Below are 27,847 nucleotides of genomic sequence, written 5' to 3'. Positions count from 1 at the left end.
AGCTTTTTTCAGAATATTAAGTTCCACAACAACATAAAGACTCGCTTCGAGTAATAATCTATCTACATGAGTTTCAATTTTCGACAAAGGATTTTGATACTACACTCGACGAAACTGGACAATCGTTATTTCAAATTCGAAAGCACGCTCACGCACATATAGTAAATTTAACCAAACGTTTTGTTTCTCTTTACTTACATATGTATCATTTTGTTTACGAGTACCATATTTCGTCTGACCAATTTTTTTGGTATTCTTAAACAAAATTATTTAGTAATTACAAGCAACATTTGGTTATCGGAAACAAAAAGCATAACCAAACAGCTCAACCAAACTTTTTTGGTAATTCCAAACAAACCAGTTTTTTCTGTGTGGAGCACTCGCTTTACTCGATTCCCTACACTGAGAGAAAGGATTAGTTCCAGATACAAAATATATTTGGTTCCACAAAATTTCTTACGGTCAAACAAGGTTTCGTTTCACCTACAGAGTGACTGTTCACATAAACCATTTGGTTGAGTTCTCTTAACAAACATATGAGTTTGACTTTAGTTTTGTCCATTGAAACATTGTCCATTACATCGAAAGAAATATTTTGTTCCGTGAACAAAAACAACGTGATTCTCGTACTGGCAAGTGTGACAAGAGCAAACATGGCGGATCTGCGAACCCGTACGCTTCGAGTACCTTAAAGTCGTGGAGATTTGAAACACTAATACGTACATTTGCTGGTAAGCGTAACATTATTGATGTTAAATATGTTAAGTAGGAAATGTAAATCATAGAAATATATAAATACAGGCGTAGAAGTTCAATGCAAAATTTTGAGGTGGTTTTGTCTCGTATCTTAATTTGTAATTCTTATGCACGTATATGATTAGTATGTTAAGCAGTTAAATTGTGAAAGTAGCTAGTCAAGTTTGACAATTTGTTGTACCCCCCCCCCCCCCACACACACACATACACATATACTACATAAAGGTGATGTCAGAAGTTTTAAACTTATGGAGTTATGGTAGTTAGAATGTATTCCGAAATGGTATGTTTCTTGTACAATGAAGCTGCATAATTTGTGCTTGAAAGTGTGAATGAAATCATAATAAAATCATACATTTATACATGAATAAAATGTAATTTGGGGAGGGGGGGAAGGCTAAGCCTAATCACTTAACCTACTTCTGTGTATTCTCGATTAGCCTGCTTAAAAACTTTCATTCATTCTAGCATATATTTAGCTTTATTTAAATTGCTGAGAAATACTCAAGAATTAATATGACAGGAATCAATGGAATTATGAGCTTAGCCAAAAATAAAATATTTTAAATTTATTTGTATCATTACTGAAGTTCAGAAATGTATTGGAGTGGAATCTGTAAATTAATATTTCCTTGTTTTCTGTATATCTTATAGACAACCAATAAAACAGGTAGTCCTGGCTGGCCAAAGCAATAATATGTCCAGAGGTGCTAAAGCATTGCCACAATACCTGGAGCATTAGGCAGTGCTACAGCAGAAACTGGGATGTACGTATATTGGTCAGCACTCATCTAATTTATTTGTAAGCAAATAAGTTGAAAGATTTATGAACAATTTAAACTGCTCAATACTTTGTACAAATCACACATTTATGCTTTTCTGTTGTTGATTTGGTTTCTTGTTATTTGGGTGCTACACACATCTATCTTTCCCAGGAGCTTCATTTTCCTATTTTTTGCTGGTGTATACAGTATTTCCATTGCTATTTCCTGACTATATTTTTATGATGTAATAGTTTCATAATGTTTTCACATTGGTAAACGGTGGGACAGGGACCGTTCTGTAGAATTTTTCCAAACTTCTTTTGAGGCCCAGGTAGAACGCTTGCTCAGATGCATCGAATGAGATGGGAACTATGTGTAAGTGTAACTCTGAGTAGAGGACATTACAAGCAAACTATATGTATGATCAATGTTTCAATCTTTCCATTATTAAACAAATTATACCTCAACAGGCAAAACTTTTTGATGCCCCCAGGTAATTACATAAATATTCATGAATAGTTGTACAGTGGACAAAATACCTTAATCGGAAACTACCAGCAGGCCTATATAATATTAAGTCTTTGTGTTTATCGAGAATATGATTTTTTAATTTTTTATTTCAAATTTTACTTGGATAAAATGTTGGGAATGAATTGCCTAAGTACCATATTGGAACCATATTTTCAGATTCAAAGCATGATGTTCATGCATCATTACCAATCATAAAACACAAGATAAATAAGCACATATTTTTCCTATTCTATTTAACAACCGTACAGAGAGAGAGAGAGAGAGAGAGAGAGTAACTTTAATTTCCCTCTCATGGATGGTATTGCACAAATCGTGTTCACTTTTAAAAAAATGTAAAATATTGCATTTTAAGTATTATTCAACCTTCCTTTTTACAACTTTGTAATTGCAAGCATTAACACATTTATTGCAATGTAAGTGTCTCACACAGAATGTGTGTGTTGTCTCCAAACTTTATGACAAGAAATATGTTCATTTGCTTGTAATAACTGTAAGTTATAAGAAAGAAGCTACAATGCAAGCAATATGTACAGTGTGATCAGTGACGGCAATTGGGTTCCAAAACCAGGGGGGCAACTGAGGGGGTCAAAGACAGTATGGATAAGGGGCAAAAGTGTGGGGGCAAAAGTGATGGAAAGGGGGGGCAACTGCCCCCCCTAATCGCTGACACTGAGTGTGATATATAAGCAGTGGCATGCGGTGATAAATCAGGCAGGGGAATAGGTCACCTGCACTTGCTCCCCCTCGCATGGGTGTCTTAATATAATACAATAGATCAAGTAAAATTCAACCCTTATTGAAATGTCAGAAGTGACAAACATGAGGCACGTTAAAATTATATGACAATAATAAATTTAAAGCAAATGTGATATAATATAAAGAAAACATTAAAAATAAAATTGATGATTCGCAACAAAGAAAAAATTGATAATATAAATTTATGATTTGATTTAGTTTATTTTACTTCGCGTTTTGTGCCTCTTGGCTAATTTGCGAAGATGGGGATGATTGATGACATGATGAAATTGATGAATGGACATTCACAAACAACCAAGCCCGACCAGGATTCGAACCCGGGACCCTTGGCGTCGAGCGCGATGTGCTAACCACTTTTTTTTTTTTTTTTTTTTTTTTTTTTTTTTTTTTTTTTTAAGGAAAACCCCTATGCGGAAGCTTCCCCCATCACACTTCATTCACTCATATCATTTCATTCATATTTCAATTTCAGGACTTTTCAGGACAGACAATCACAAACATCCATGGCCGAGCCGGGAATCGAACCCGGGACCCGTGGCGTCGTAGCGCGATGTGCTAACCACTCCGCCACAGGGTCGGGCTATAAATTTATGAGTCATCAGAGAAAGAAAATAATATTTTGTCGTGACCTGTTTCATCTCTTTATTCGTAGATTAAGTTGACGTTTTTCATAGACTTGAGTATTCTTGTAATTCAAACGTCCTCAATGCAATAATGGCACACAGATGGTTGAGTTTTTTCATGACGTTCGCTAGATTAGTCAGGGTGTCTACTGTAGGACCATAATAAAATTCAAGTATAATTCCCGGTTTTCAAGGCGAACTTTACAAAAATTCAAGCATATGTTTTCTCTATTTCAAACTAAGGTTTTACAGTCTCTCACCACCCACACACATACACACCAACAAATACTTATATTAACAATATATGGTTTGTGCGATTCCAATGAATCCAATAATTCTAATCCGCTTAGACGGTACATATATATAATTTAAGGCGCGGAGTTTACATTTGTCATTTCACATAGCTACTCGGCAGTGGCGTGCACAAGGGGGGGGGGTTGGTAGGGGTTATACCCCCCCCTTTGGCCCAATATTCCTAAAAAAGAACGTCAATGGTAGGAAAATATGACAAAATGAGGGCCGACTACCAAGAAAAAGTATAGGTAACCCCTCCCTTACAAAAATCCTGGGCACGCCACTGCTACTCGGGACTATAAATACATCTACAAACACAAGTCACAAATGTTACGGGAAATAGTAATCTACGAAAAATTGTTAATTCTATAAGAATTTTAAATTTACCTAATCAACTTCAAGATATTTTATCTTGCAATAATCTTCCGTCCATCAGATTGATTGTTCCGCAAAGGACACTAACAAAGCAAACGGATTGACAGAATTCTGTTTTATTTTCCACGCAGCTTTCTTTTCTTGATAAAAGTAAAATCTAAACTGTGAAAAACTTGTTTCAGGTCATTAATAAATACGTATAAATTCAATGGAATTGGGATTTTAAAAAGTTGCAATTTTCATGTCTACAGAGAAAATTTCAAGCAGAATTCACGCACAATTCCCGGAGCCAATAATTCACGCATAATTCCCGGAATTCAAGAAATTCCCGGTGAGTAGCCACCCTGTTAGTAGAAGTTGTTAATGTGACAAAACCCGACCTGTTCCAGACTCCCTTCTCATGATTAAACAAGGACAACAATATAATTTACCACTGGTAGAATATCCAGTTAATAATTTTACAGAGTTGTAGTAACTCGTTTGAAAATGCCTTGTGTATGATCTCGTTTTAGTTTTTAATTCAGTTAGGATGTGTGTTGGTTTGTTGTATTTTCTGCAAAGTTCAATGAACTACAGGCTTTCGTACTCAGCCGGTCGATCATACAACACTCGCAACATTGGTGTCCGGTAAAAATGGCAAAGGAAAAAATGGCAACGGAAAAAATGGCCAAGTAAAAATGGCAAACGGAAAAAATGGCAAAGGTAAAAATGGCAAACGGAAAAAATGGCCAAAGTGAAAATGGCAAGTTTTCTTCTTTGGCAGTTGTCCTCTCTCAGGTGCAGAATGATCGCTTTCACTGCTTCATTTTCTTGCTGGATGCACCTGATTAGCTTCCACAATAAAGCCTACAGTCTTTACTCTGTAGGATGTTTGAATTTGAATTGCATTACTCTATATAAACCATATACATTGGTATTTGGAGGGTTCGGTACAGTTCAGATAAAAAATATAGTTACAAAATTTCTATAATTTACAAGTTACTCTATAATATTCGTTATTAACTAATAGTTTTTTTTTAAAATTTGTTTTTGAAACTTGTCATATTTCCTGCTTTAATATCATTTGGTAGGTTATTGAATATTTTAATTGCCATATGTTCGGGTTCCTCTTGAACTAATGTTAAACGTTGACTGCCAAGGCCAGAATGTCTGAATGACATCGTGGGGCCAAGTAAAAAAAAATGTGAAAATGGATCAAGTTGGTGTCATTAGATCTGTGAAGCACAAGGAATTTCAAAACAATCCAAAAAACCGTTGAAAATTCAATTTAAATTTGAGACCCAGTTTTGGGTATCGTGGCCTGGAGAAGAGAATTTTGATCAGAAGGCCATGAGACCCATTTCTGTGTCTCACTTTTTTTTTGTAAATGACTTCGTTTCTTCAAATAACGAAATTCAATCGCTTGAACTATCAAGCTCGTCCAGTGTTGCACGCATATTTTCTGTTTCTTGTTCATACATCGTCAACAGAACATACTACAAAAGAAGTGCTTCTTCCACAAAATATTGCACGAAATGCAATCTACACGTTGAATCACACTGAATATAGTCTTAATTTCTTCTTCTTCCTTTATTTTTCTCCTTCTTTGTTTAATTCTTGCCTGAAATACAACAAATGTCAAACAACGATGCATTTTTTAATGTGGCCTGTTGTATTGAAAATCAACAAAATAAAGTCATCATAAATAATCACAGAGCACTAGGTTTATTACTACAATGTTACGGCCATTTGTACGCCATTGTTGTAATCGCCTGTTGCTATCTAGGGCCAGGCTACGAGTATAGTGTAACCAAGGAATATAGAGATTAGGTAAAGCCATCCGAAGATTGCCGATCTTGCACGAACGCGTGACGTCACCGGAGAAGCAGTGAGCTCGGCTGAAGCAGACAGCCCCTAGCATTTATATGGGAGATTCAGAGAGTGAAAGTATATTATTACTTTTAGGAGGGGGAAAATAATAATTGTCATCCTCCAAGATGGTATTGAGGCATCCTTTTAATGATTAGTAACATAATTGAAAACGCGCTACATTTAAAAGGGGGCAAAGTACATGTGAAAAAATGTATTTTGAAAATCCATATTCCTGAAACTTTCTGACCGATGCGCTACAAAGAAAGTTGCGTGTTCTCCTTTAGAATTTCGTCATTTTCAAATCGTAATATAATTTTAACAAAAACTTGGCATGCTAAAGAAGAATTAAAGAGTTTAAAAAAATAATTGTATAACGGTCAAATATTAAGTAACAGGTAATTAATCTAATTGCCTGTTATTAGGAATTAATTACAATTGGTAATATAAAAATCCGTCGCGAATAAAGGTGTCTAGCGACTGTCTTAGCCAACACTAACTTGCTCAACCACCGTTTTTCGCCCGAATTCGGATTTACATGCATTCTTATGGGGAATAGCAGGAAAAGAGCAACTTCTAAACCAATGGACCGAATTGGATGGGATTTTAACTAGCGGAAGACCACATCTTGAAAGTACAGATTTCAAGATTTGAGCTTTATCAGAACAGAACTACGGGAGTTATGAATTATTAAAGATCGATCGTTGGATTCAATGGAAGACGGCATCCTACTGAGTTGGCTCTTACAGAACGTGTCAAATACAATAGCCGAGGATTTAACCTAATCTCTACACGAGGGGCTGCTACCAGAGGTTAAGGACCGGAGTGAGCATTGACCAGGATAGGAGGACAACGGTCAAAGCACCAGAAACAATAAACAAGCACCTGATCACAGAGACTAGAGCGTCACCTCGTTCAAATCTGGAATAAAAGGGATGATTTTGGATAGCGAGACACAGTTTTGCCTAGAATCGCCACCGGAGTGTGAGCTACGCGCGACCTAGCTGCGAGTCGCAATCAGACCCGTTATCTGGATTTGTTTTTTCCTCGAGTGAGTGTTTTAGAGCCATGGAGTAGAGCAGAGTAGAACCAGGGGTCGTTTCCCCCTCGCCGTCAACGCATTCGTGCACATACGTGTGGTATGTGAGAATAACGCCAGACACGTCCACCTGTGTCAATCGTCCGAAACAACGTCCTAAGTAGCAGAAGTTAATAACATTTAATATCCATGTGTGTCCATGGGAAACCGCGAGAAGTGAACGAGTGAAGCCAGGATCCGATGATGCCAGACGGAACTGCCGGGAGATCCATTTTCGTCAACCAGGATAACCGCGAAGTGCAACACTGGAGTGCGGATGTCTTCCAGAACTGTAGGACCACTTTCACCGAACCCAGGTCAGAGGGAATGCAGCGAAGGTAAGATCCAACCATGTGCGTGTGTGAGAGAGATGACGCCAATCTACCGCGAATCTGCGTAAATCAAATCATTGCATAACTTAAATCAGTGCTATGGCATCCCTAGACATCGTTATTCCGGCGGAGTAATCAATGTTACAGATCAGAGTTTAGGTTAACAGCAAACGATAGTTCATTGAATATATTTATACCTTCAGAAAAGATAAAAGGGGTTCGCACGAGGAACAATTATTCACTTTATACTTAAAATCATAAACGGTAAATTGTAAACGGCAATGCAGCCAAGAAATAGCATGAGTATAGTCAAAGTATTAATGAATCTAACCTTTGTAATTGTCATATTGTCGCAATATGCCATGGAATGTGTGTATGAATGAATGAGAGAGAGAATGAGGGCAAGATGTACTGTTTATTTATCTGTGCTTTAATATACCGCGTGAGGCACCTAGGATGCATGATGATATGATGAAATTGAAGAAAGGAAAGTAGACCCATGCCCGGGCGGGGATTCGAACCTGGGGGCACTTGGCATCGTAAAGCGTTGTGCTAACCATTTCGCCACGGAGGTCAGCATTACAAGGAAATAAACAGGAATTGGCATCTATGTTTTAATATGCGAGAAACATTTGCAAGGAGATTATTGAAGTAACAAATAATTATTACAAGACGTTGTGATGAAAATTATTAATATATCTGAAATATCGAGAGTTGACCTTGCAGTCTCTAAATTTACTTTTAGGGTTACGCAAAACCTTTACTCAAAATTGCTAGTGTAAATTTATAAGCTATTAAAATTGAAAACTTATTCCTGTTCGAAAAGAGAAACTGCCAAGTCAAATTAATATTTCGTAGAAATACATATATTTGTCTTTCATGAAGTCAAGAGAGTATTTGGAGGGGACGCTGACTTGGGAAGGCCATAGCCTTCGATCTGCAAAGGGGCTTCCAGTGGGAAAACATTCCTATGAAATAGTCCAGAAGAAGGGGCGAAATGATTTTTTTTTAAATGGCTCAAGAATACAAAGATATAAGTGGATATTTGACAAGCTTAGTCTAAAACTTACAACTGAAGTCGTACGTGTGTGTTGGGGGGGGGGGTGGCTACGTGAGGTAACACAGTGGAATATGATTCACAATACTAAAATTAAAATAAATATGTGAGAACAATAGAAATCAAAATATGTTGTAGCTAGTGCCAGCGCAATAGTAAAGATGGAAAGGTAAATCATATTTTCCCTGGGAAATCATTTTTATTATTCCGTTACATACGACACAAAAATGCATATTTTGGCTAAAAGAGCATTCATTCATTTATTTATTTTGTCGTTTTACTGGGGGCAGATAAGAGAGAGAGAGACAGAGAAATTGTCGAACGAGAATTGGGGCTGCCCCCCCCCCCCCCCGTAGTGTGGTCACTGCCTATGGCTATGCTGGAGAAGAATGCACCAATTAATACGCTATTAAATAAAACAGATACTTTTAAAACTTTTAATCAAATTATTTGTGAACTATGATTTAAATTTAGAGAGAGCACATAACCTGTTTAATTTAATTTGGATGAGTTAACTTCTGAAGCCTGCCATTTCCGAGCCTTCTTCCGGTGTAACTGCACTGCCCTTTAAACCCTAGCTGCTGCGTTCAGGTGGCGGAACGAGCAGAATACTAATTAAAACAAATATGTGACAAATATATATATATATATATATATAAACAACGTGTTGAAGCTATTGACGGCGCCAAAGAAAAGACAGAAGAAGAAGAACGTGGAGAGTGCAGTGATATTTTACGGGAAGCAGCAGGCACGTATCCAGGAATTCCTTTCGGGGTGGCGGCTGAACACAATTTTTTAAAGGGTTATCACAATTGTATGTTTAAGGCCAGTGGTGGCAATTGGGTTCCAAAATGTGGGGGGGGGGGGTGGACAAGGAGACAAGCATTAAGAGGCCATAGTGTGATAGTGCGGAGGCAAAAGAATGGGGAGCAACTATCTCCTAAATCGTCGCCACTGTTTAAGGCTGTCATTTTAATCAGAACGTGAAATCGGGACATTTTCTACCACTCAACTCCTCTGTTTCCATGCATTAATATTGTGTGCCGGAACCATCTCAGTATGTGTGCTTGTCCATTTCTTCTCATCAGGCATCAAAACATCTATGTACCAGAAGTGTTTTTACGAAGGTGTTACACATGCACGGAATGCACAATCCACTTGACAACACAAGATTCAAACTATGTGCTGGGAACTGGAATCAGACAGTTCACGAATATTTCTCTCTCATTCGAGCCTGAACACCACTAATGTGTCTTGTCCTCCCATGTTTGCAGCTCTTATAAAAGCCGAAACCCACCAAATTGTTCATATTCACGCCTAAGCACTCGCAAGTGTCCAAAATTGTCTGTTGAGTGTGTGTGTCGAACCCAGTAGCCTTAAACAAAAGTATTTTTTATGCCATGAAATTCTCGGACTGCATACCCAAAATTTGGTCCTGGCACAACCAAATCATCACTCAAAACTTTGATTTTCAGTTGATCTGTGTAGCTCCAATGCCCATCCCGATACTGCCGAAATATTCACTTTAGAGAGAGAGAGAGAGAGAGAGACCTTCGATCTCTTCGTCTTTCGACCCGAACTACTCGTAGCACTACTCGAAGTTCCGCTGTCGTCAATGTCTTTAGCTTTGGGACCGAACTGGAACTAGTAGTAGAATTCGTTACTTTACGGTATTCAGTCCATTTCATTTTCGAATCACTATATCTTATAAAGCAACCAATGGGCACTGACTGATCACTAATCGACTGTATGAATTGTCACACTTACCTCTGAAGTCTCCACCTATTCTGTTGTACAGATCAACCGGGAAATTGAAGCCGCGTATTAACATCCTCCTTACATTCTAGAACGTTTCGCAGATAAAACGATTCGTAAATATTGCCAGTATTTCGACTCATTCTCTTTTTCAAGAACGTTCCCTCTCGCGCTTTCCAGAGATTAAAAAATTACAATGAATCCGAATCGCCCTACCTGCGGCGCTACCTTTGTTGTGCAGCTTCCAAATTCTGACAAGTCTCTTCTATATAGTGTTCAAGTTCGCTACGAAAACACCGAAAGCGTAAGAAAAGTTTACGTGCAATATTATCAACAACAGGGTTATAGAACATTCTCCGTCTTGCCTTGATAAGTATTTCTCTCCTAAAATTATCGTCACATTATTCAAGAAGACAAAAACCTAATATTATCTAGTGTAAAATGAAAACTTTCCTGGTGGGAGGAGTCCACGAGTTACGATCCCCACCTTGGATACGCGCCATAAACAATAACAGGGTCCGTAGAACATTCTCCGTCTTGCCTCGATAATTATTTATCTCCTTAAATTATCGTCACATTATTGAAGAAGACGAAAACCTAATTTTATCTCGTGTAAACTGAAACATTTCCTGTGGGAGGGGGCTGCTCGAGACACCTGATGCCCACCTTGGATACGCACTATTAACAATAACAGGGTTATAGAACATTCTCCGTCTTGTCTCGATAATTATTCCTCTCCTTAAATTATTGTCACATTATTCAAGAAGTCAAGAACCTAATTTTATCAGTGTAAACTGAAAAAAATCTTTGGGGAACGGGGGGGGGGTGCCTCGAACCACCTGATCCCTACCTTGGATACGCGCTATTAACAATAACAGGCTTATAGAACATTCTCCGTCTTGCCTAGATAATTATCTCTCAAATTATCACCATATTATTCAAGAAGCAAAAAACCTAATTTTATCTAGCGTAAACTGAAAATTTTCTGAAGGGGGGCTTAACCCCCCGATTCCCACCTTGGATACGAGCTGTTACCAATAGCAGGGTTATAGAATATTCTCCGTCTTTCCTCGATATTTATTTCTCTCCTTAAATTAACGTCACATTATTTTATTTGACACGACAAGAAACAAAAAAATCTCATTTTATGTAGTGTAAACCGAAAACTTTCGTGGGGGGCTTGAGCCCCCTAAGCCCCCCATTGGATACGTGGCTGGGAAGCAGTCACGTTTATTACACCCTTACATTTACATACAATATTATAAAGTTCTGCTTTTAGATCTCGCACAATGCCTTTTTAACAAAAATGGGCAATCTCGCATTTTTTTATATCAATCAAGCTGTTATATTTTAGATTTCTTCCGTTAGTTTTCTGATAATAGTTTTCACAGCTTTCCATAGCATTTAGGCATGATTTCAGTTGACAAGAACAAAATAATCTTATTTCAAAACATAGGGGTTCCTTCGTAACACGATTTCTTGAAAACCATTTTACACATTTGAATCAACTTTGTGATAAATTGATTAGAAAGGATGAATCTTAACAGTAAAAGTTGTAACTTTTCCCTTGCTACTATATTTTAGAAGATATTCGTTGTGAAATTTCTCAATATTTGCATAAGGAACCAGCCTTTTCCGTGCCGAGTGTTTCGATGATGACGTCATGCATCCACGGACAACTGCGCATACGAACTGCGCCGCCGAACGAGCACCCCCTGTAGTGTAACATTCTGGAGCCAAAACAATATCTTTGATCATGTTAGCAAATGACAAGTGAAACCCATATAGGGGTATCGCGGCCTGAAGCATTTTTGGGTCTCATGGCAGTCAACGTGTTGTGAAGTATGGCCTTAGAAGCTCATTATTTCGGGTGTTATATGTATATTCTATTGAACTTCGTAGCGCAATATTTTTTCTCGCATATAATGACATTTCATATGAAGGGAGGGTTAATATTTTGAATTTCTTAAACCTTCACAGCATCATATTCAGACGAATGATTATGGTCATAGGAACACACAGGATTTTGTTTCAATAATTTTGTTTTTAGAATTCCTCGACACTTGAAATTGTTCCTCCACCTTATAACATTCTTCAGATCAGACTCTTGTAGAAAGAAGAGCTTATCTCCAGCTTCCCAGATTTAACAATTTTCATTTTAAAAAAGTAAACAAGTTCGTCCCTCTTAGTGGGAGGGGGTTAGATAAGGACTGACTTGAAGTCCTACTAGTAACAAACATGTGTGACTGGTCAGCAGGTGCGCGCAAAGCATAAACTTGTTTTCAGTCAAGATGAAAACCCATTCACTGCTGCACTCCTCTTAAGTTACATCAATCACACATGTTTCAAATTATTTGCAAAGGTTAACTTTTATTAGTATGTGATTCTATAGCGGCAGTAACTCCTGCCAAAAGAAATAAAGAAATGAACGGCATTATTTTTGGAAACATCAAATAAAATGTTTCCATTCAAAGACAAATTAATGTTAAAAGACGTTAAATTATATTAAATTTTAATTTCAAACTGTGAAATGCAAGACACATAATTTCTCAATTTTCACGTAAAATCGTAATAGGTAGCCTATATTGTATTTGCCATTTTTATTCTTGCCATTTCTACCGTTGCCATTTTCACTTTGCCATTTTTTCCGCTTGCCATTTTTTCCTTTGCCATTTTTACCTAAATTCGCAACATTCGCTTTCTTGTCCTGCAGCTGCGTGCCTTGGAACTTTGGTCTTAGGGTTGGTGGAACAGGTGGATGTGAGCTGTTCCCTCGGAAGCTATTTCGCAGCGTTTAGCCAAGGCATTTAGCAGACGCTTAGACTGTAGAAAATTTTTTCAGTTCGTTACGAATGTCAGACGCAAGTTCTCAACGAGATTAGGAAGTTATGGACTTTCTACACTCAAAAGTATCACTTATGACGCGATTAAACTTCAGCACATAGCAAAAACTGGAAGAAAAGCGAATCCGCAATATCTCTCTGAGGGAACAGCTAGAGTTTTCAGCTTCCGTGGTGCCGTGGGGATCGTTTACCTTCGCGCCTGGTCGGAAATACTCGGCTTCAGACAGTAGAGGGCATGATACTAAGAGACCATGGTAGAGCATGGGGTGAGAACCATGATGTGTTGGGGGTAGATGACGTCAACAAACGTCCAGCCACGGTGAAAGATTTTCTTCAATGTTACTTTTGGAAACGTTGATTTCGGGAGAAAGAAGTGTTCTTATTATGTTAATATAAATAATTTAAATAGCCCAAAAGCGCAGTAAGTAGGAGGGAACAGCCTGTTCCCTCTGTTCCATGGAGGGACCGCCACTGTGTATTCCCAAGCAAATTTTCCCCGAATGTGTTTATTCTTTGTTTTAGACAATGAGACCTTCAAGGAACAAAATTGAAACAACATGCCAAACAAGCTGCTGACAAACACTGCAACCACCAGGTGAAAACCCAGCTTAAACACTCAGGGTGCAAGAGAAAAAAAAATCAATGAAATGATCATGGTTAATTTGCCGAGCAACACTCGTACATCCACTGCACATACAAGCGGAAGAGGATAATTTGAAAACTGTTTTGGTTAAATAAATACAAAAAAAGTTGCAACTTCCACATGGACTAACTGGGACTAGCCCTAACTGGGATTCGAACCACTGTCTATACTTTACAGAATGTTATTTTGACAATACATTCTGCAGCAAATATTTCTTTATCTGTAAGTTCAGAATGTTTTTCAACATGTTTGATGGTCATAGAATTTTATAATTCTAATTGATCTGATGAACCAACCAACCAGCTAACTCTGTTATTTATTATATTTTTCTTTCTTTCTTAGCAAATAACACCTTCCGTGAATCCACTGGAGAGCACTATCTGTTTCAAACAGTCGAGGATTTTTTTAAATTCCTATTTTGATGGATTGCCAGCTGAAAAAGTAACCAAACATGTTTCGATTCAGGAGGATATGGAACATTGAATCATAACAACTCTTGTATTTCATCCTTTGAATGTCTCCAGAAATCTAATACAGAAGAAGTTTTTATATGTGAACAGAAAAGTTTTAATATGTAGTGTATGTGTGGGTATGAACACAAAAAAATCATGATACTTGATTATTCCTAATAAAATATTATTGTTCCACATCAATATGTTTAATTGCTACATGTGCAAGAAGAATTTTGGTACTCTTAAATTGCTTGTGTGGTATGTTTGTTTTAAGCATTGTGGCACCTATTTAACTGCTTGTGCTCACACGTGTAAAAGAAGTTTCTAAAATGCATGCAAGTTTCGCAGACATTTTGGAACACTAATATGTGCCTTAATTATTTCTCATGCATATATCAATGATATAATATTAAAATGTTTTTTTTAATTGTAGTTGGACTACTTTTTACAGCAATTTAGTGCAACTGCTGTAACATTAAATCCCCCTGCGTTAATATTTTTTTGTATACTTGTGCACTGGAGTAGTGTAATGGTGGAAGAAAATCCAACTTTAAATATATTGAGAAATTTCATATCATTAAAGACGTATTCATACTTTTTTACCCTTTCTCTCTATCATTCATTCAATATTACGATGCATGTTAAAAATACAGAGGTTGCTCACAGAGTAAACATCCCGCATAACAAACGTGTGCACACAGGCTAGAACTATTGTACAGTACATACTGTATTTTCTACAACTTATATTTTGGTAAATTCATAGCATTTTCAACATTCTTGCCTTGGTGGTGTGTTCTGTATTTCCTCTACTAGTTTTTTTATTATGTTTCCAGGTCTTGAACCTGGCTTGGGAACATACTAAAATGATTCCTGTAGTAAACTGGTTTAACACAGTGTGCCACTTAATACATGCTGTCCTGGAATGGATTGCGTTCATTATGCGAGACACCATTGTGTATGTATGGTGTGTGATGTGATAGGTCTGTGAGCTGATGACACTTTGCCATGTGCTTCACAACTACTTGACTACTTTATTCTTTACATTCTCATTTGTAAGGTATGTGTTATATATATATATATATATATATATACGTATTCTCCGAGATCTCATCTTTACATTGATGACGATGCACGTCACATTTTTGTATCGTAACTGCTGTCACGATTCTTAAAGTTACCATTTGCAATGGGAAACTCAATGGATTTGAATAGGGAAGAAAACACGTTTCTATTTGTTTAGACTCAGTTCCAGTTCGTCTGTGACGTCACACTAATACGACCCATTTCCATGTGGCGTAGTGAGGACAAAACTACTGTAAGGATGAGTGTGGAGACAGAATCTGGCGGGAATATTTTCTGAGGAGAAACAGTTCAGTCCTACCTATACAATGGAAAGCAAGCCAGACTAGAATAACACTTATTTATTGCAGTTTTATGGTTTGCTGGAGAAGAGGGCAAATAAGGAACGAGTTTGCCCTCAATCTCTTAAGGTGTCATCAATGCTTTTCATGTAATTGTATAAAATGTTTGCAACTTCAAGTAGATGGGTAGGAGATGTGTAAAATTAAATTTATATGTGATGATTCTAGCAATTATGGCTATCCTTGTCAATCATATTGCTCTAATTTCTGTGAAACACAGGACTGGATCCCGCTGAGCCGTATTTCCAAGGGATGCCCGACTTCATTCGCCTGGACCCCAGCGACGCCAAGTTCGTTGACGTCATACACACCGATGGAAAGTCAATATTTCTGCTAGGTAAGTAAGTACGTAACATGGATTAGGTAGTTTCTTGCACATCGCATTGAAATGAAAAGTAAGAGAATGATAATTCAGTGCATTGAAGGGCAAGAGTTCCGTATATTTATACGGGACTATTGCTCTTACAAACTCTGTTCTTCGAACGTCATCCTCTGGATTCCTCAAGCTAACAGTATAGTCAAAATTACCTCATATTTTTATAGTCTATTCATCAGGAGCGTATATCCTAGGCTCGCTAGGCTATCTGCGAAGCCTGAAGTCTAGAGAATAAAATAGAGGGGAAAAATCGATCAGAAATTGTAAATATTATTATTCATATCAGTGAGATGATGATGGTGGTTCTGGAGTTGGCAACCTGATTTCTTATGAGTAGGCAACCTGATTTCCTATATCAGTTGGCAACCTGATTTCTTATGAGTAGGCAACCTGATTTCCTATGAGTTGGCAACCTGATTTCTTATGAGTAGGCAACCTGATTTCCTATATGAGTTGGCAACCTGATTTCCTATGAGTAGGCAACCTGATTTCCTATGAGTTGGCAACCTGATTTCCTATGAGCTGGCAACCTGATTTCTCATGAGTTGGCAACCTGATTTCTTATGAGTTGGCAACCTGATTTCCTACATGAGTTGGCAACCTGATTTCCTATATGAGTTGGCAACCTGATTTCTTATGAGTTGGCAAACTGATTTCCTATGAGTTGGCAACCTGATTTCCTATGAGTTGGCAACCTGATTTCTCATGAGTTGGCAACTTGATTTCTTATGAGTTGGCAACCTGATTTCTTATGAGTTGGCAACCTGATTTCCTATATGAGTTGGCAACCTGATTTCTTATGAGTTGGCAACCTGATTTCCTACGAGTTGGCAACCTGATTTCCTACGAGTTGGCAACCTGATTTCCTACGAGTTGGCAACCTGATTTCCTATATGAGTTAGCAACCTGATTTCCTACGAGTTGGCAACCTGATTTCCTACGAGTTGGCAACCTGATTTCCTATATGAGTTGGCAACCTGATTTCCTATGAGTTGGCAACCTGATTTCCTATGAGTTGGCAACCTGATTTCTTATGAGTTGGCAACCTGATTTCCTATGAGTTGGCAACCTGATTTCCTATATGAGTTGGCAACCTGATTTCCTACGAGTTGGCAACCTGATTTCCTATATGAGTTGGCAACCTGATTTCCTACGAGTTGGCAACCTGATTTCCTATATGAGTTGGCAACCTGATTTCCTACGAGTTGGCAACCTGATTTCCTACGAGTTGGCAACCTGATTTCCTATATGAGTTGGCAACCTGATTTCCTATGAGTTGGCAACCTGATTTCCTCTGAGTTGGCAACCTGATTTCCTATGAGTAGGCAACCTGATTTCCTATGAGTTGGCAACCTGATTTCCTATGAGTTGGCAACCTGATTTCCTACGAATTGGCAACCTGATTTCCTATATGAGTTGGCAACCTGATTTCCTATGAGTTGGCAACCTGATTTCCTACGAATTGGCAACCTGATTTCCTACGAGTTGGCAACCTGATTTCCTACGAGTTGTCAACCTGATTTTCTACGAGTTGGCAACCTGATTTCCTACGAGTTGGCAACCTGATTTCCTATATGAGTTGGCAACCTGATTTCCTATATGAGTTGTCAACCTGATTTCCTACGAGTTGGCAATCTGATTTCCTACGAGTTGGCAACCTGATTTCCTATATGAGTTGGCAACCTGATTTCCTATATGAGTTTGCAACCAGATTTCCTACGAGTTGGCAACCTGATTTCCTATGAGTTGGCAACCTGATTTCTTATGAGTTTGCAATCTGATTTCCTATGAGTTGGCAACCTGATTTCCTACGAGTTGGCAACCTGATTTCCTACGAGTTGGCAACCTGATTTCCTATATGAGTTGGCAACCTGATTTCCTATATGAGTTGTCAACCTGATTTCCTACGAGTTGGCAATCTGATTTCCTACGAGTTGGCAACCTGATTTCCTATATGAGTTGGCAACCTGATTTCCTATGAGTTGGCAACCTGATTTCCTATGAGTTGGCAACCTGATTTCCTATGAGTAGGCAACCTGATTTCCTATGAGTTGGCAACCTGATTTCTTATGAGTTTGCAACCTGATTTCCTATGAGTTGGCAACCTGATTTCCTACGAGTTGGCAACCTGATTTCCTACGAGTTGGCAACCTGATTTTCTATATGAGTTGGCAACCTGATTTCCTATGAGTTGGCAACCTGATTTCCTATGAGTCGGCAACCTGATTTCCTATGAGTTGGCAACCTGATTTCTTAGGAGCTGGTGAATGTATTTCTATTCATAGCCTAGGACCACGTAACATAGTTAGATAGCCCACATCTTGGACCCAGTCCCTTGGACTGGTCCCTTTATAACCTTGCACTTTTAATTTTTTCCAAGGGGCTTTTTACACATTTTTATCTTTAACTCTTCTGGAAGAATTTTAGACAAGGGACCATTTTCCCATATAGCTACATGAATGGTGTAAAATGGCCATATGTGCCGACACACTCAAAAATTTTAACTCATTCATTCATTGATGAAATTACTTTCAATTGAAAACACTATGAAAATCATTGAGCATGTTCATAACAGTAATACAGTAAAATCTCGTTAATCCGGACCCCGATAAGCCGGACTTCGCTTAATCCGGACAGGCAAAAGCCCCCCCCCCCAAGAAAGCAACTTCCACAGCAAGAGTTTCGAGTGATGCAGAGCCAGGTCCGTCTGACACATCATCATAATATGATTATCGCGTATGTACGTAGTGCATTGTATGTACAGTATTGCTTTACATTTTACTGTACTGTATAGTGTATTCAGGCGTATACCCTCTAAATACACCATAGTAAATGTGTTTTGTTGATATAAACTGAGTTTTAATGCACTTTCTACTGTTCTTTTAGGTTATTTCAGTTAATCCGGACTTTTGTTAAACCGGTCAACTTATTCCCCCACGTTAGTCCGGATTAACGAGGTTTTACTGTACTTGTGTATGTTACGTACAGATAGATATGTATGACAGGTTTGTGTGGGGTAAGAGCAAATTGAGGAAAACTACACACAAAGACGCACAAATAGAATCGTGGTTTAATACAGCACGGAAAGACGAAATACGAGGGTCACTATTTATATTTTGAGCCTAACAATAAAAAAACAGGAATTTTGCATTGAACACTGCTTTATTGTTTTTCGAAGTATTCTCCTTTATGGTCAATACACTTTTGCATTCGTTCGAACCATTTGTCAAAGCAGTTTTTCCAATCTTCTTGAGACACCTCCATAATATGGTTTTTGAACGCATCAACGGCGTCTTCCGCCGACGAAAATCGTTGTCCACGCAATTTATTCTTGACATTCGGGAACAAGAAGAAGTCATTGGGTGCCAAATCAGGACTGTACGGCGGATGACCCATCGATTCGATTTTTTGACTGTTCATAAAGACGGTTGTTAGACGAGATGTGTGACAGCTGGCATTGTCTTGATGAAGAATGATCCGACGGCGTTTGTTTGTTTTCCGTATTTGACCGAAGACCTCTGGCAAACAAATTGTTGTGTACCATTCAGAGTTGACCGTTCTACGTTCCTCTAAAGGCACAGTTGCCACATGACCAGTTTTCCCGAAAAAACAGGCTGCCATTTGTTTCGATGTGCTTCGAGCGCGAACAACTTTTGTTGGATTGGGTTCATCTTGAAACACCCATACAGTCGACTGCTGTTTACGTTCCGGCTCATATGCATATATCCATGATTCGTCACCTGTTACAATCTTATATACGTCTTTTGAAGCACCACGATTGTATTTATTGAGCATTTGTTTGCACCAATTGACGCGAGCGTCTTTTTGAGTTTTTGTCAAATTGTGTGGGATCCAACGAGAACATACCTTTCTCACAGCTAAATGATCACGTAATATTTTATATATGCTGGTGGAACTAATGCCTATGGTTGCCTCAATCTCACAGTATGTGACATGACGATCTTGCAGTATTAGGTTTTGCACAGCATCAATGTTTTCTTGAACAACAACTGATTTTGGACGACCTTCGCGAATCTCGTCGGTGAGCGAATGGCGGCCACGATTAAATTCGTTAAACCAGCGTTTCACAGTGGCAAAGGATGGAGCTTCATCGCCAAATGTGGAAGTAAGTTGATCGATGATCTTGTCTTGATAATCCACGTCGAAAATCGTAAAAAAAATCATCGCACGAAAATGTTCACGAGTTAATTCCATTTTATTGTTGTCGCGCAATCTCCAAGGCAACATAAACAACACAAATGAAGCTATTGACAAAACATTTGAAGTACGTTATGGTCAATAATGCCAGACGATTCCGTGCAAACGTCAAATCGCGCCTAACTTCAATCAGTGTTGCTAAGGCTCAAAATATAAATAGTGACCCTCGTAAAGTAAATAGATGACATGTAGTGCATTCGTGTTCAGTTCATTAATATTTAGGTATTTATGCAAAGCGATGAGATGTGTACATGACAAATTATGATTGGCTGAAAATGAAAATCCTTATTATTACGAGTGTATTAAACGTTTGACGGTTTTGTGTGTGTGTGTGTGTGTGTCAATGAATACTGTGAATCTCATGTATGAATATGTATACCCGTGGTTCATGAAAAAGCTTGCTCGGTACTCATTCATTACTATATTTTTTCCGAGCCAATCTCTAGTCCATACTTTTCTCTTTTAAATATTAATGATAGCACAAAGCAGTAATTCTCCTACAACATTCTTCAAATTGCTCGTCCATCTTTACAGATTGTCTGCTCTGCGCAATGTCTTATGGGAACAAAAGGCTATCGACAAGTACTGACTGTAACAAGTACCGTGTGAGGCGAGAACTAGCAAATAGGTAGCCAGTCCAGCTCCAACTAGGGCATTCCTACTGGAAATCCAGTTCCGTGTGATGCGGGCTTAAACCTTATTTACATAGGCCTAACTTGGCGGGGGCGAGGGTCACTTACCCCCAAAATTTTCAGGTTTATTACTTTTGTTAACCTTCTGGGTCCCGTGGATGAAAGTAATAAACATTAATAATTATGATTTCGCAAATATAATGGTTATTTAGCAAATAATCCTGGAAGCCTGCCATTCAAGTTAAGCCCCAAGTTCGATTCTATGCCCCCCTCCCCCAATGAGGCCCCAAGTTACGGCCATACTTGTTTATGTTATTAATAACAACAAGCTTTCTTCTCTTTTGTGGTGCCTTCCCTATGGTGCAGTGGTAGCGTCGTCGCCTTGTAATTAAGGGGTCCCACTTTCAACTGTAGGTCCAGTCCCGATTAGCCTTACTGTGCATAAAGTGGACTTAAAACACCAACTCAATCAATCTTCTTTTTTGTAACTTGAAATAACCCCCCAACTTTCCCGATGTCAATGGTAGTAAACGAGTTACTTTCTCGTATGATTAACTGAAACTGGGTTACGTTTTGAGTGTAACTGTAAAATGGATACTTTTAGAAATTAACTCCCCAAACACTGCTCTCAGTGGTGGCAATTGGGTTCCAAAACCGGCGGGGCGAGGGGGCAAAGACGGTATATTTTCCTTTGTAGATAAAGTTTTGCATAGTGCGGGGGCAATAGTGGTGAAAAGTGGGGCAACTGCCCCCTCGTCCCCCTAATCGCCGCCACTGACTGCTCTTATTGCAATTTCCCCTTACTATTTCTCCCACAACCGCCCCCTGTGGCGGAGTGGTTAGCACATCGCGCTACGACGCCAGGGGCCCCAGGTTCGAATCCCATCCTGGGCATGGATGCTTTATGTGTGTCCATTCATCAATTTCATTATATCATCACTCATTAGCCAAAATTGGCACAAAAAGCAAAATAAAATAAAGCAAATCAATCAATCTTCCCCTCCTCAGGCTACGGCATGAGCCAGCCCTGCGGCCACATTGACTTCTACCCTAACAACGGGAAGGAGCAGCCGGGGTGTGACCTCACAGAAGCGCCGCTGCCCTTGACCCTGGTCAGGGACGGACTGGAGGAGGCTGGGCGGGTCCTGGTGGCCTGCAACCACATCCGGGCCATCAAGCTCTTCATAGACTCCATCAACACCAAGTGCCCTTACGTGGCACACCACTGTGATAGTTACGAGAACTTCCTTCAGGTAGGTCACGATGTTATGTTTTCCTTTGCTTGTAACTTGGACGCTAAAATCCGCTTTAGACGAAAGCATTTTTCTTAACATTTATGGCATGACCAAAATGCTACCGTGTAAAGTGAAAAATGTTATGGCATTTTAGGTACCATGGCATATTTCATGAGATTACTCAAGGATAGGCTCGGTCCGTACCATTTTTCGTAGCGTAACCAATCAGAAGCGACCTCTAGGTCACGAGTGCAGTTGTAATGGCGGCCGCGTGAGATGTAAACAATGTATCACTTCACATTTTTAAAAGACGATAACTATTCAACCGAGAGGAATAACGTTTTGTATAAACCGTTATTAGGTACAAAAGCAATGGCACTGCTTAAATACATACTTTACAACGTTTACTGTACACGTATGGAAGAACATTTTAGTTGTTTCAATTGTAAACAGCCTGCACTCAGCATAGGTGGTGTGACTCAACGTGCCTTTCATGCTGTATATTTTATACATTGTAATCGCAAATGCTAGCCGAAAAGTTACATGAAAACTCATTTTTGGAAGCGTTTACATAGCATTTATGCTAGCAAAAATGCTAGAGGAAATGCTTTCGTCTAAAGCCGGCCTAAGGCTGTGTCCGAAAGGTGCAAGAAGTTGGTTCGAAGTACGGTCTTGACGGAAGTGACGTCACTTAGTGCAGTTCGAAAGCATCAGTTGAACGGGAAATCGAGCCGCAGCATGCAGCACGCGACATTGCACACTATACTTGTTCGCTTGTTGGAAGTCTACAGTCAGCCAGGTGCTACTGGTACTTCTTCCATTGTGTTGAAACAGTGGCGGCGATTGGATTCCAAAACCATGGGGCTAAGGTGCCAAAACTGGGGGACGGGGGTGGGGGGGGGGCAAATACAGTATATTTCCCTTTGTAGATACGGTTTAGCATAGTGCGGGTACAAAAGTGGCGAAAAGTGGGGGTAACTGCCCCCCTCGCCCCACCTAATCGCCGCCACTGTGTGGAAATGTAAGTATAATAACTTTTTAAAAAGCTATGCGATTTCTTTGCTGAAAAATAAGTGTTTATAATTCGGGAAAAACAACGTGTCCTCAGTTTTATCTACTGATCGTATTTGGCGCTGCAATTCACTTCCAGTCCACGACTTAAAGACCGCACTGCAAGACCAACCATACTCGGAGGATGCTCGCTTCAAGTACGGTCTTGCACCTTTCGGACACGGCCTCAGGCTACTCAAGGTGTTTCTTGCTATTGTAATTCCTATTCTCGACTTATTCAGTGCATTTAATTGATTGTATAGCTTTACTGCTCAAGTTATTCAATGTTTTCCTATTATTGTCTACCAGCAAATAAGTGCAAAAGTTATACCCGTTTTTGACAGGTCACCGTTTAGCGGATTACCAACCTCACAGATGGCGTTGCCCAATATCGAAAGATCTACTTAACTTTCGTTAAATGACGCACCATCCTAGCCTCCCCGATCTCAACAGCCTAAAGCCAGTCTCACACGGTGGTTAAGTAGGTACTCACTTTGCGACCAACGACCGACTCGAAACTACCATTAGTTTTTTTTACCTCTTCAGTTCGGGAAGACAGCAAAACGGGTCTCACATGATCCTTAAAATCGCATCTTTAAAAATGGCTACTGCACAAACACAGTATACCACTTCGCAAGTTTAGATGCTAATAACTGCTGAAGATTTGGGAATATAATGTTTTCTCTTAAAAGAATAAGATAATAACATTGGCACTGTTGAAAAATGTAGCACATGTAACCCTTAGCAGTGAATGTGGGTGTATAACATATGTTGATATACCACTTTACGGACACACTAGCATTTCGGCTAGCTTTTGCGATTACAATGTATAACATATACAGCATGAATGGCACGTCGAGTTACACCAAATATGATGAGTGCGCGGTGTTTACATTTGAAACAACTAAAATATTCTTCCATACGTGTACAGTAAACGTTGTAAAGTATATATTTAAGCAGTGCCATTGCTTTTGTACCTAATAGCGGTTTATACGAAACGTTATTCCTCTCGGTTGAAAAGTTATCGTCTTTTAAAAATGTGAAGTGATACATTGTTTACATCTCACGCGGCCGCCATTACAACTGCACTCGTGACCTAGAGGTCGTTTCTGATTGGTTATGATAAGAAATGCTACGGCCTATTGCTTTTCTTCTTCTACTACTTCCTATTTCATCTGCAAGTGTGTTCCTCAATTCTGATTGGTAGTTCTATGGTATTAACGATGGATTTAGAGACGGTTTCTAATTCTGTCGGGAACTGAATAAGAGAAAGCTCTCACACGATCGTTAAGTAACGAAGCTAGAAGTCCATGGAGATGTGAGGACGTACCTAACTGCCGTGTGAGACTGGCTTAACAAATGCGATTCCTAATATTAAAAAAAAGTAAGGTCTGAACTGTAAATCCAAGACTATAACGTGATTAACATTGTTAATTTCATATAAATTCTATGTACAATAAATCAGTTATTATATTTTGAAAATGGGAAACGATAAATGCCGCACCTGTACAGTGGGATCTATGAGTATTACCGTGCAAATTGTCCACGACTATTTTCAATAATTTTTCTCTTACATCCTGTGTGTTTTTAAGTGATTGCTTTTTTTTTTTTTGCTGGTCCAGAAGTTGTCAACAGCCTGTTTTGAGTTTTCTTTTAATTCTTGAAGTTCTTATTGGGTCAAATAAAGTGCAGGAACATGGTGATGGACCATTTGCACGGTAATACTCATGGATCGTACTGTATACATAAGCCTACAGCACACCACTGAGACAAAACTTCCAAATTTAAATATTAATATTTCATCATGAATAACAACATTGTAAACTGCAGTTCTGTATATTAAATTAAATTTCCATTAATTAGATATGAAATAGTCGTTAATACTTAAAACAAGTGTCACGGTCAGTTTCTTACACCCGCTTTAGACGAAAGCATTTTCCTTAGCATTTTTTTGCAATATTTATGCCATGACCAAAAAGCTACCGTATAAAGTGAGATTTGTTATGGCATTTCAGATGCCATGGCATATTTCATGACATTTCTCAAGGATAGGCTCGGTCCGAATCATTTTTCGTAGCGTAACCAATCAGAAGCGTCCTCTAAGTCACGAGTGCAGTTGTAATGGTGGCTGCGTGAGATGTTAACAATGTATCACTTCACACTTTGAAACGACGATAACTATTCAACCGAGAGGAATATCGCTTCGTATTAAATGGTTTTAGGTAGAGAAGAATGGCGCTGGTTAAATATATACTTCACAACGTTTACTGTACACGTATGGAAGAATATTTTAGCATTTTCAATTGTAAACACCGTGCACGCAGCATTGACGGTGTAACTCGATACATTGTAATTGAAACAGCTAACCGTAATGTTCCATAAAATGCTTTCGTGCAAAGTACTATTTGTTACAAGATTGTTGGAAGCATTTGCGTAGCATTTATGCTAGCAAAAAAGTTAGAGGATATGCTTTCGTGTAAAGCCAGCTTTACAGTTGTTGGATGACAAGGGGAATTCACGATCTTAGACCATAATTTATCGACTCAACTTTTTACAGTGATTTGTCAACAAAAATAGTCATCATAATTGTTGCAACAGAAAACCTAATGGAGTGTTATACATGATGTTGTTTAGCAGCCAAATGTGCAACAGGACACCAAAGACTGTGCTCAGTAATAAATCCTCACTAACATCAAAAGGAGCGTCATATTATGCATTAGCGTAGGCAGGGTTTTTTTTGTAGGGGGCTGGAACTGTAAAAGAGGATAGGTATGGGCGGGCTACACTATAAAATATTTCGTAATTCCCATTTCTAACCATTTTAAAAGTTGTTCAAAGACAAAAATATTAATCGGGAGTAATTTTAAAGGGAATTCTTTACTGCTTTCATTTTTTTCAGAATTTAGGGAGGGGCTCTACCTCCATCAGCTCCTCTACTGCGTACGTTACTTTAACCACATTTTTAACAGTGTCGTTTTTCAGTTAATGAAATGGACGTTACAATTTATTGAACCCCCACTTAGATAAATTCATTTTAAGGTTCAAGTTGCAGGATTTTTATTGTAGTTACTAATAATTTCATATTCTTGTTAGAATTTCGTATATCTGTAAAAATCTATTGTCTTTCAGGGGAAATGCTTCTCCTGTAAGGGCAACTCAACCAGCTGTGCCATCATGGGGCTTCACTCGGACTCAATGCCCCTCCCCTCAAAGCCTCTCGGGAAGTATTTTATTTCCACAGGGAAAGAGTACCCTTACTGCAGTAAGTATAATGTGGATGCATTCATCTTGAATAGTTGCAGATTAGAAGCCGATTTATGTGAAAATATGGTAACGAGAATGGTTGGTTGGCAACACTGCAAGGCACTTCGCAGTTTGCACGCTGTTAATTAACGATATGCATATTCAGCACTAAAACACATTAACATTAACATTTTTGACACTGTTTTGAGTAGAACATCAGCATTCTTGGTTCACTTTCATTATTAAAAAAAATCATATATTTATAATTTTACGTTTATGAACTTGGATTTGACCTTGGCATTTTCCTACAAAAATATAGACATTGACACATTTTCAGTAAAAAGGCTCCAGATGTTATGTAACGAGTAAAGAGGAATTAGGCCTTGACAAGTTTCTATTTAAACAAGACACCAGAACGTATCAAACTTGTAGTACCTTAAAGTGAACCAAATATAAACAAGCAAGCATCCAATTGAAAAAGGACCGGATTTTTACAAATTTCCAAGTAAAAAAAAGGATACACACATCTTGGCAAACTCTCAAGCATAAAGGAACCACATCTTGATAAAGTATCAAATAAAGAAAAAAACAGATCTTGACAAAGTTTCAAATAAAGGGAAACCAGATGTTAAAGTTTCAAATAAAGGGAAAACAGATCTTGACAAAGTTTGAAATAGAACGAAACCAGATGTTGCCATAGTTTGAAATTTAAATAAACCAGATCTTGACAAAGTTTGAAATTAAATGAAACCAGATATTGACATAGTTTGAAATATATTAACATAGTTTGAAATTAAAGGAAACCAGATCTTGACAAAGTTTGAAATAAAAAGAAACCAGATCTTGAGAAAGTTTGAAATTAAACGAGACTAGATGTTGACAATTTGAAATTAAAATAAACCAGATCTTAACAAAGTTTGAGATAAAAAGAAACCAGATGTTGAAATAGTTTGAAATTAAGAGAAACCAGATGTTGACAAAGTTTGAAATAAAAAGAAACCAGATCTTGACAACGTTTGAAATAAAAAGAAAACAGATCTTGACAAAGTTTGAAATAAAAGTAAATCAGATCTTGACAAAGTTTGTAATAAAAGGAAACCAGATCTTGACAATGTTTCGAAGAAAAATAAACCAGATCTTGACAAAGTTTGTAATAAAAGGAAACCAGATCTTGACAAAGTTTCAAATAAAAACAAAACAGATCTTGGTATGTTTTAGTAAAAATAGATACTATATTTTGACAAATTTTTACCATGAGCTGATACAACCTTGACAGATTATTCATATATTCTCGTCGCACACAACTACTTCACTAGCTTTCCAGTCCAGTCCAGTTTAAGCCAGTGGTTCTCAGCCTTCGTGAGCCCGTTAATTTGTTTTTCTTAAAAGTCGATGACCTGATTCCAACAATTTTACTCGTAAAGAGCTTACTAATTATTTTTAAACTTTATACATTAATTAATATGTGCCCTTCAAATTTAATATCAATAAATAAATTATGGAATAGATAATCATAGAGAGAATGTTAGATCGATTATGTCTAGGTTTATTGACAAAAAAGGTTT

At 38.3% G+C, this 27,847-nt stretch overlaps 1 protein-coding gene across 2 annotated transcripts in view; it reads left to right on the top strand.

Annotated features, from left to right (window-relative positions):
- LOC145979784 (pancreatic triacylglycerol lipase-like) overlaps positions 1-27,847 on the top strand; it is a 173,732-nt gene that overhangs the window by 134,369 nt on the left and 11,516 nt on the right. For both annotated transcript variants that reach the window (XM_083112764.1, XM_083112765.1), the window contains exons 7-9: positions 15,749-15,865; positions 21,763-22,007; positions 26,169-26,301. In XM_083112764.1, the coding sequence (XP_082968890.1) occupies positions 15,749-15,865; positions 21,763-22,007; positions 26,169-26,301 (495 nt within the window). The remainder of the gene's footprint in view (positions 1-15,748; positions 15,866-21,762; positions 22,008-26,168; positions 26,302-27,847) is intronic.

This window comes from Lepisma saccharinum, chromosome 26 (genome assembly GCF_977018435.1).
Source record: "Lepisma saccharinum chromosome 26, izLepSacc3.1, whole genome shotgun sequence".
In the NCBI taxonomy this organism is placed as follows: Eukaryota; Metazoa; Arthropoda; class Insecta; order Zygentoma; family Lepismatidae; genus Lepisma; species Lepisma saccharinum.
The sequence above is the reverse complement of the archived record's forward strand: the minus strand, read 5'-3'. Positions and strand labels throughout refer to the sequence as shown.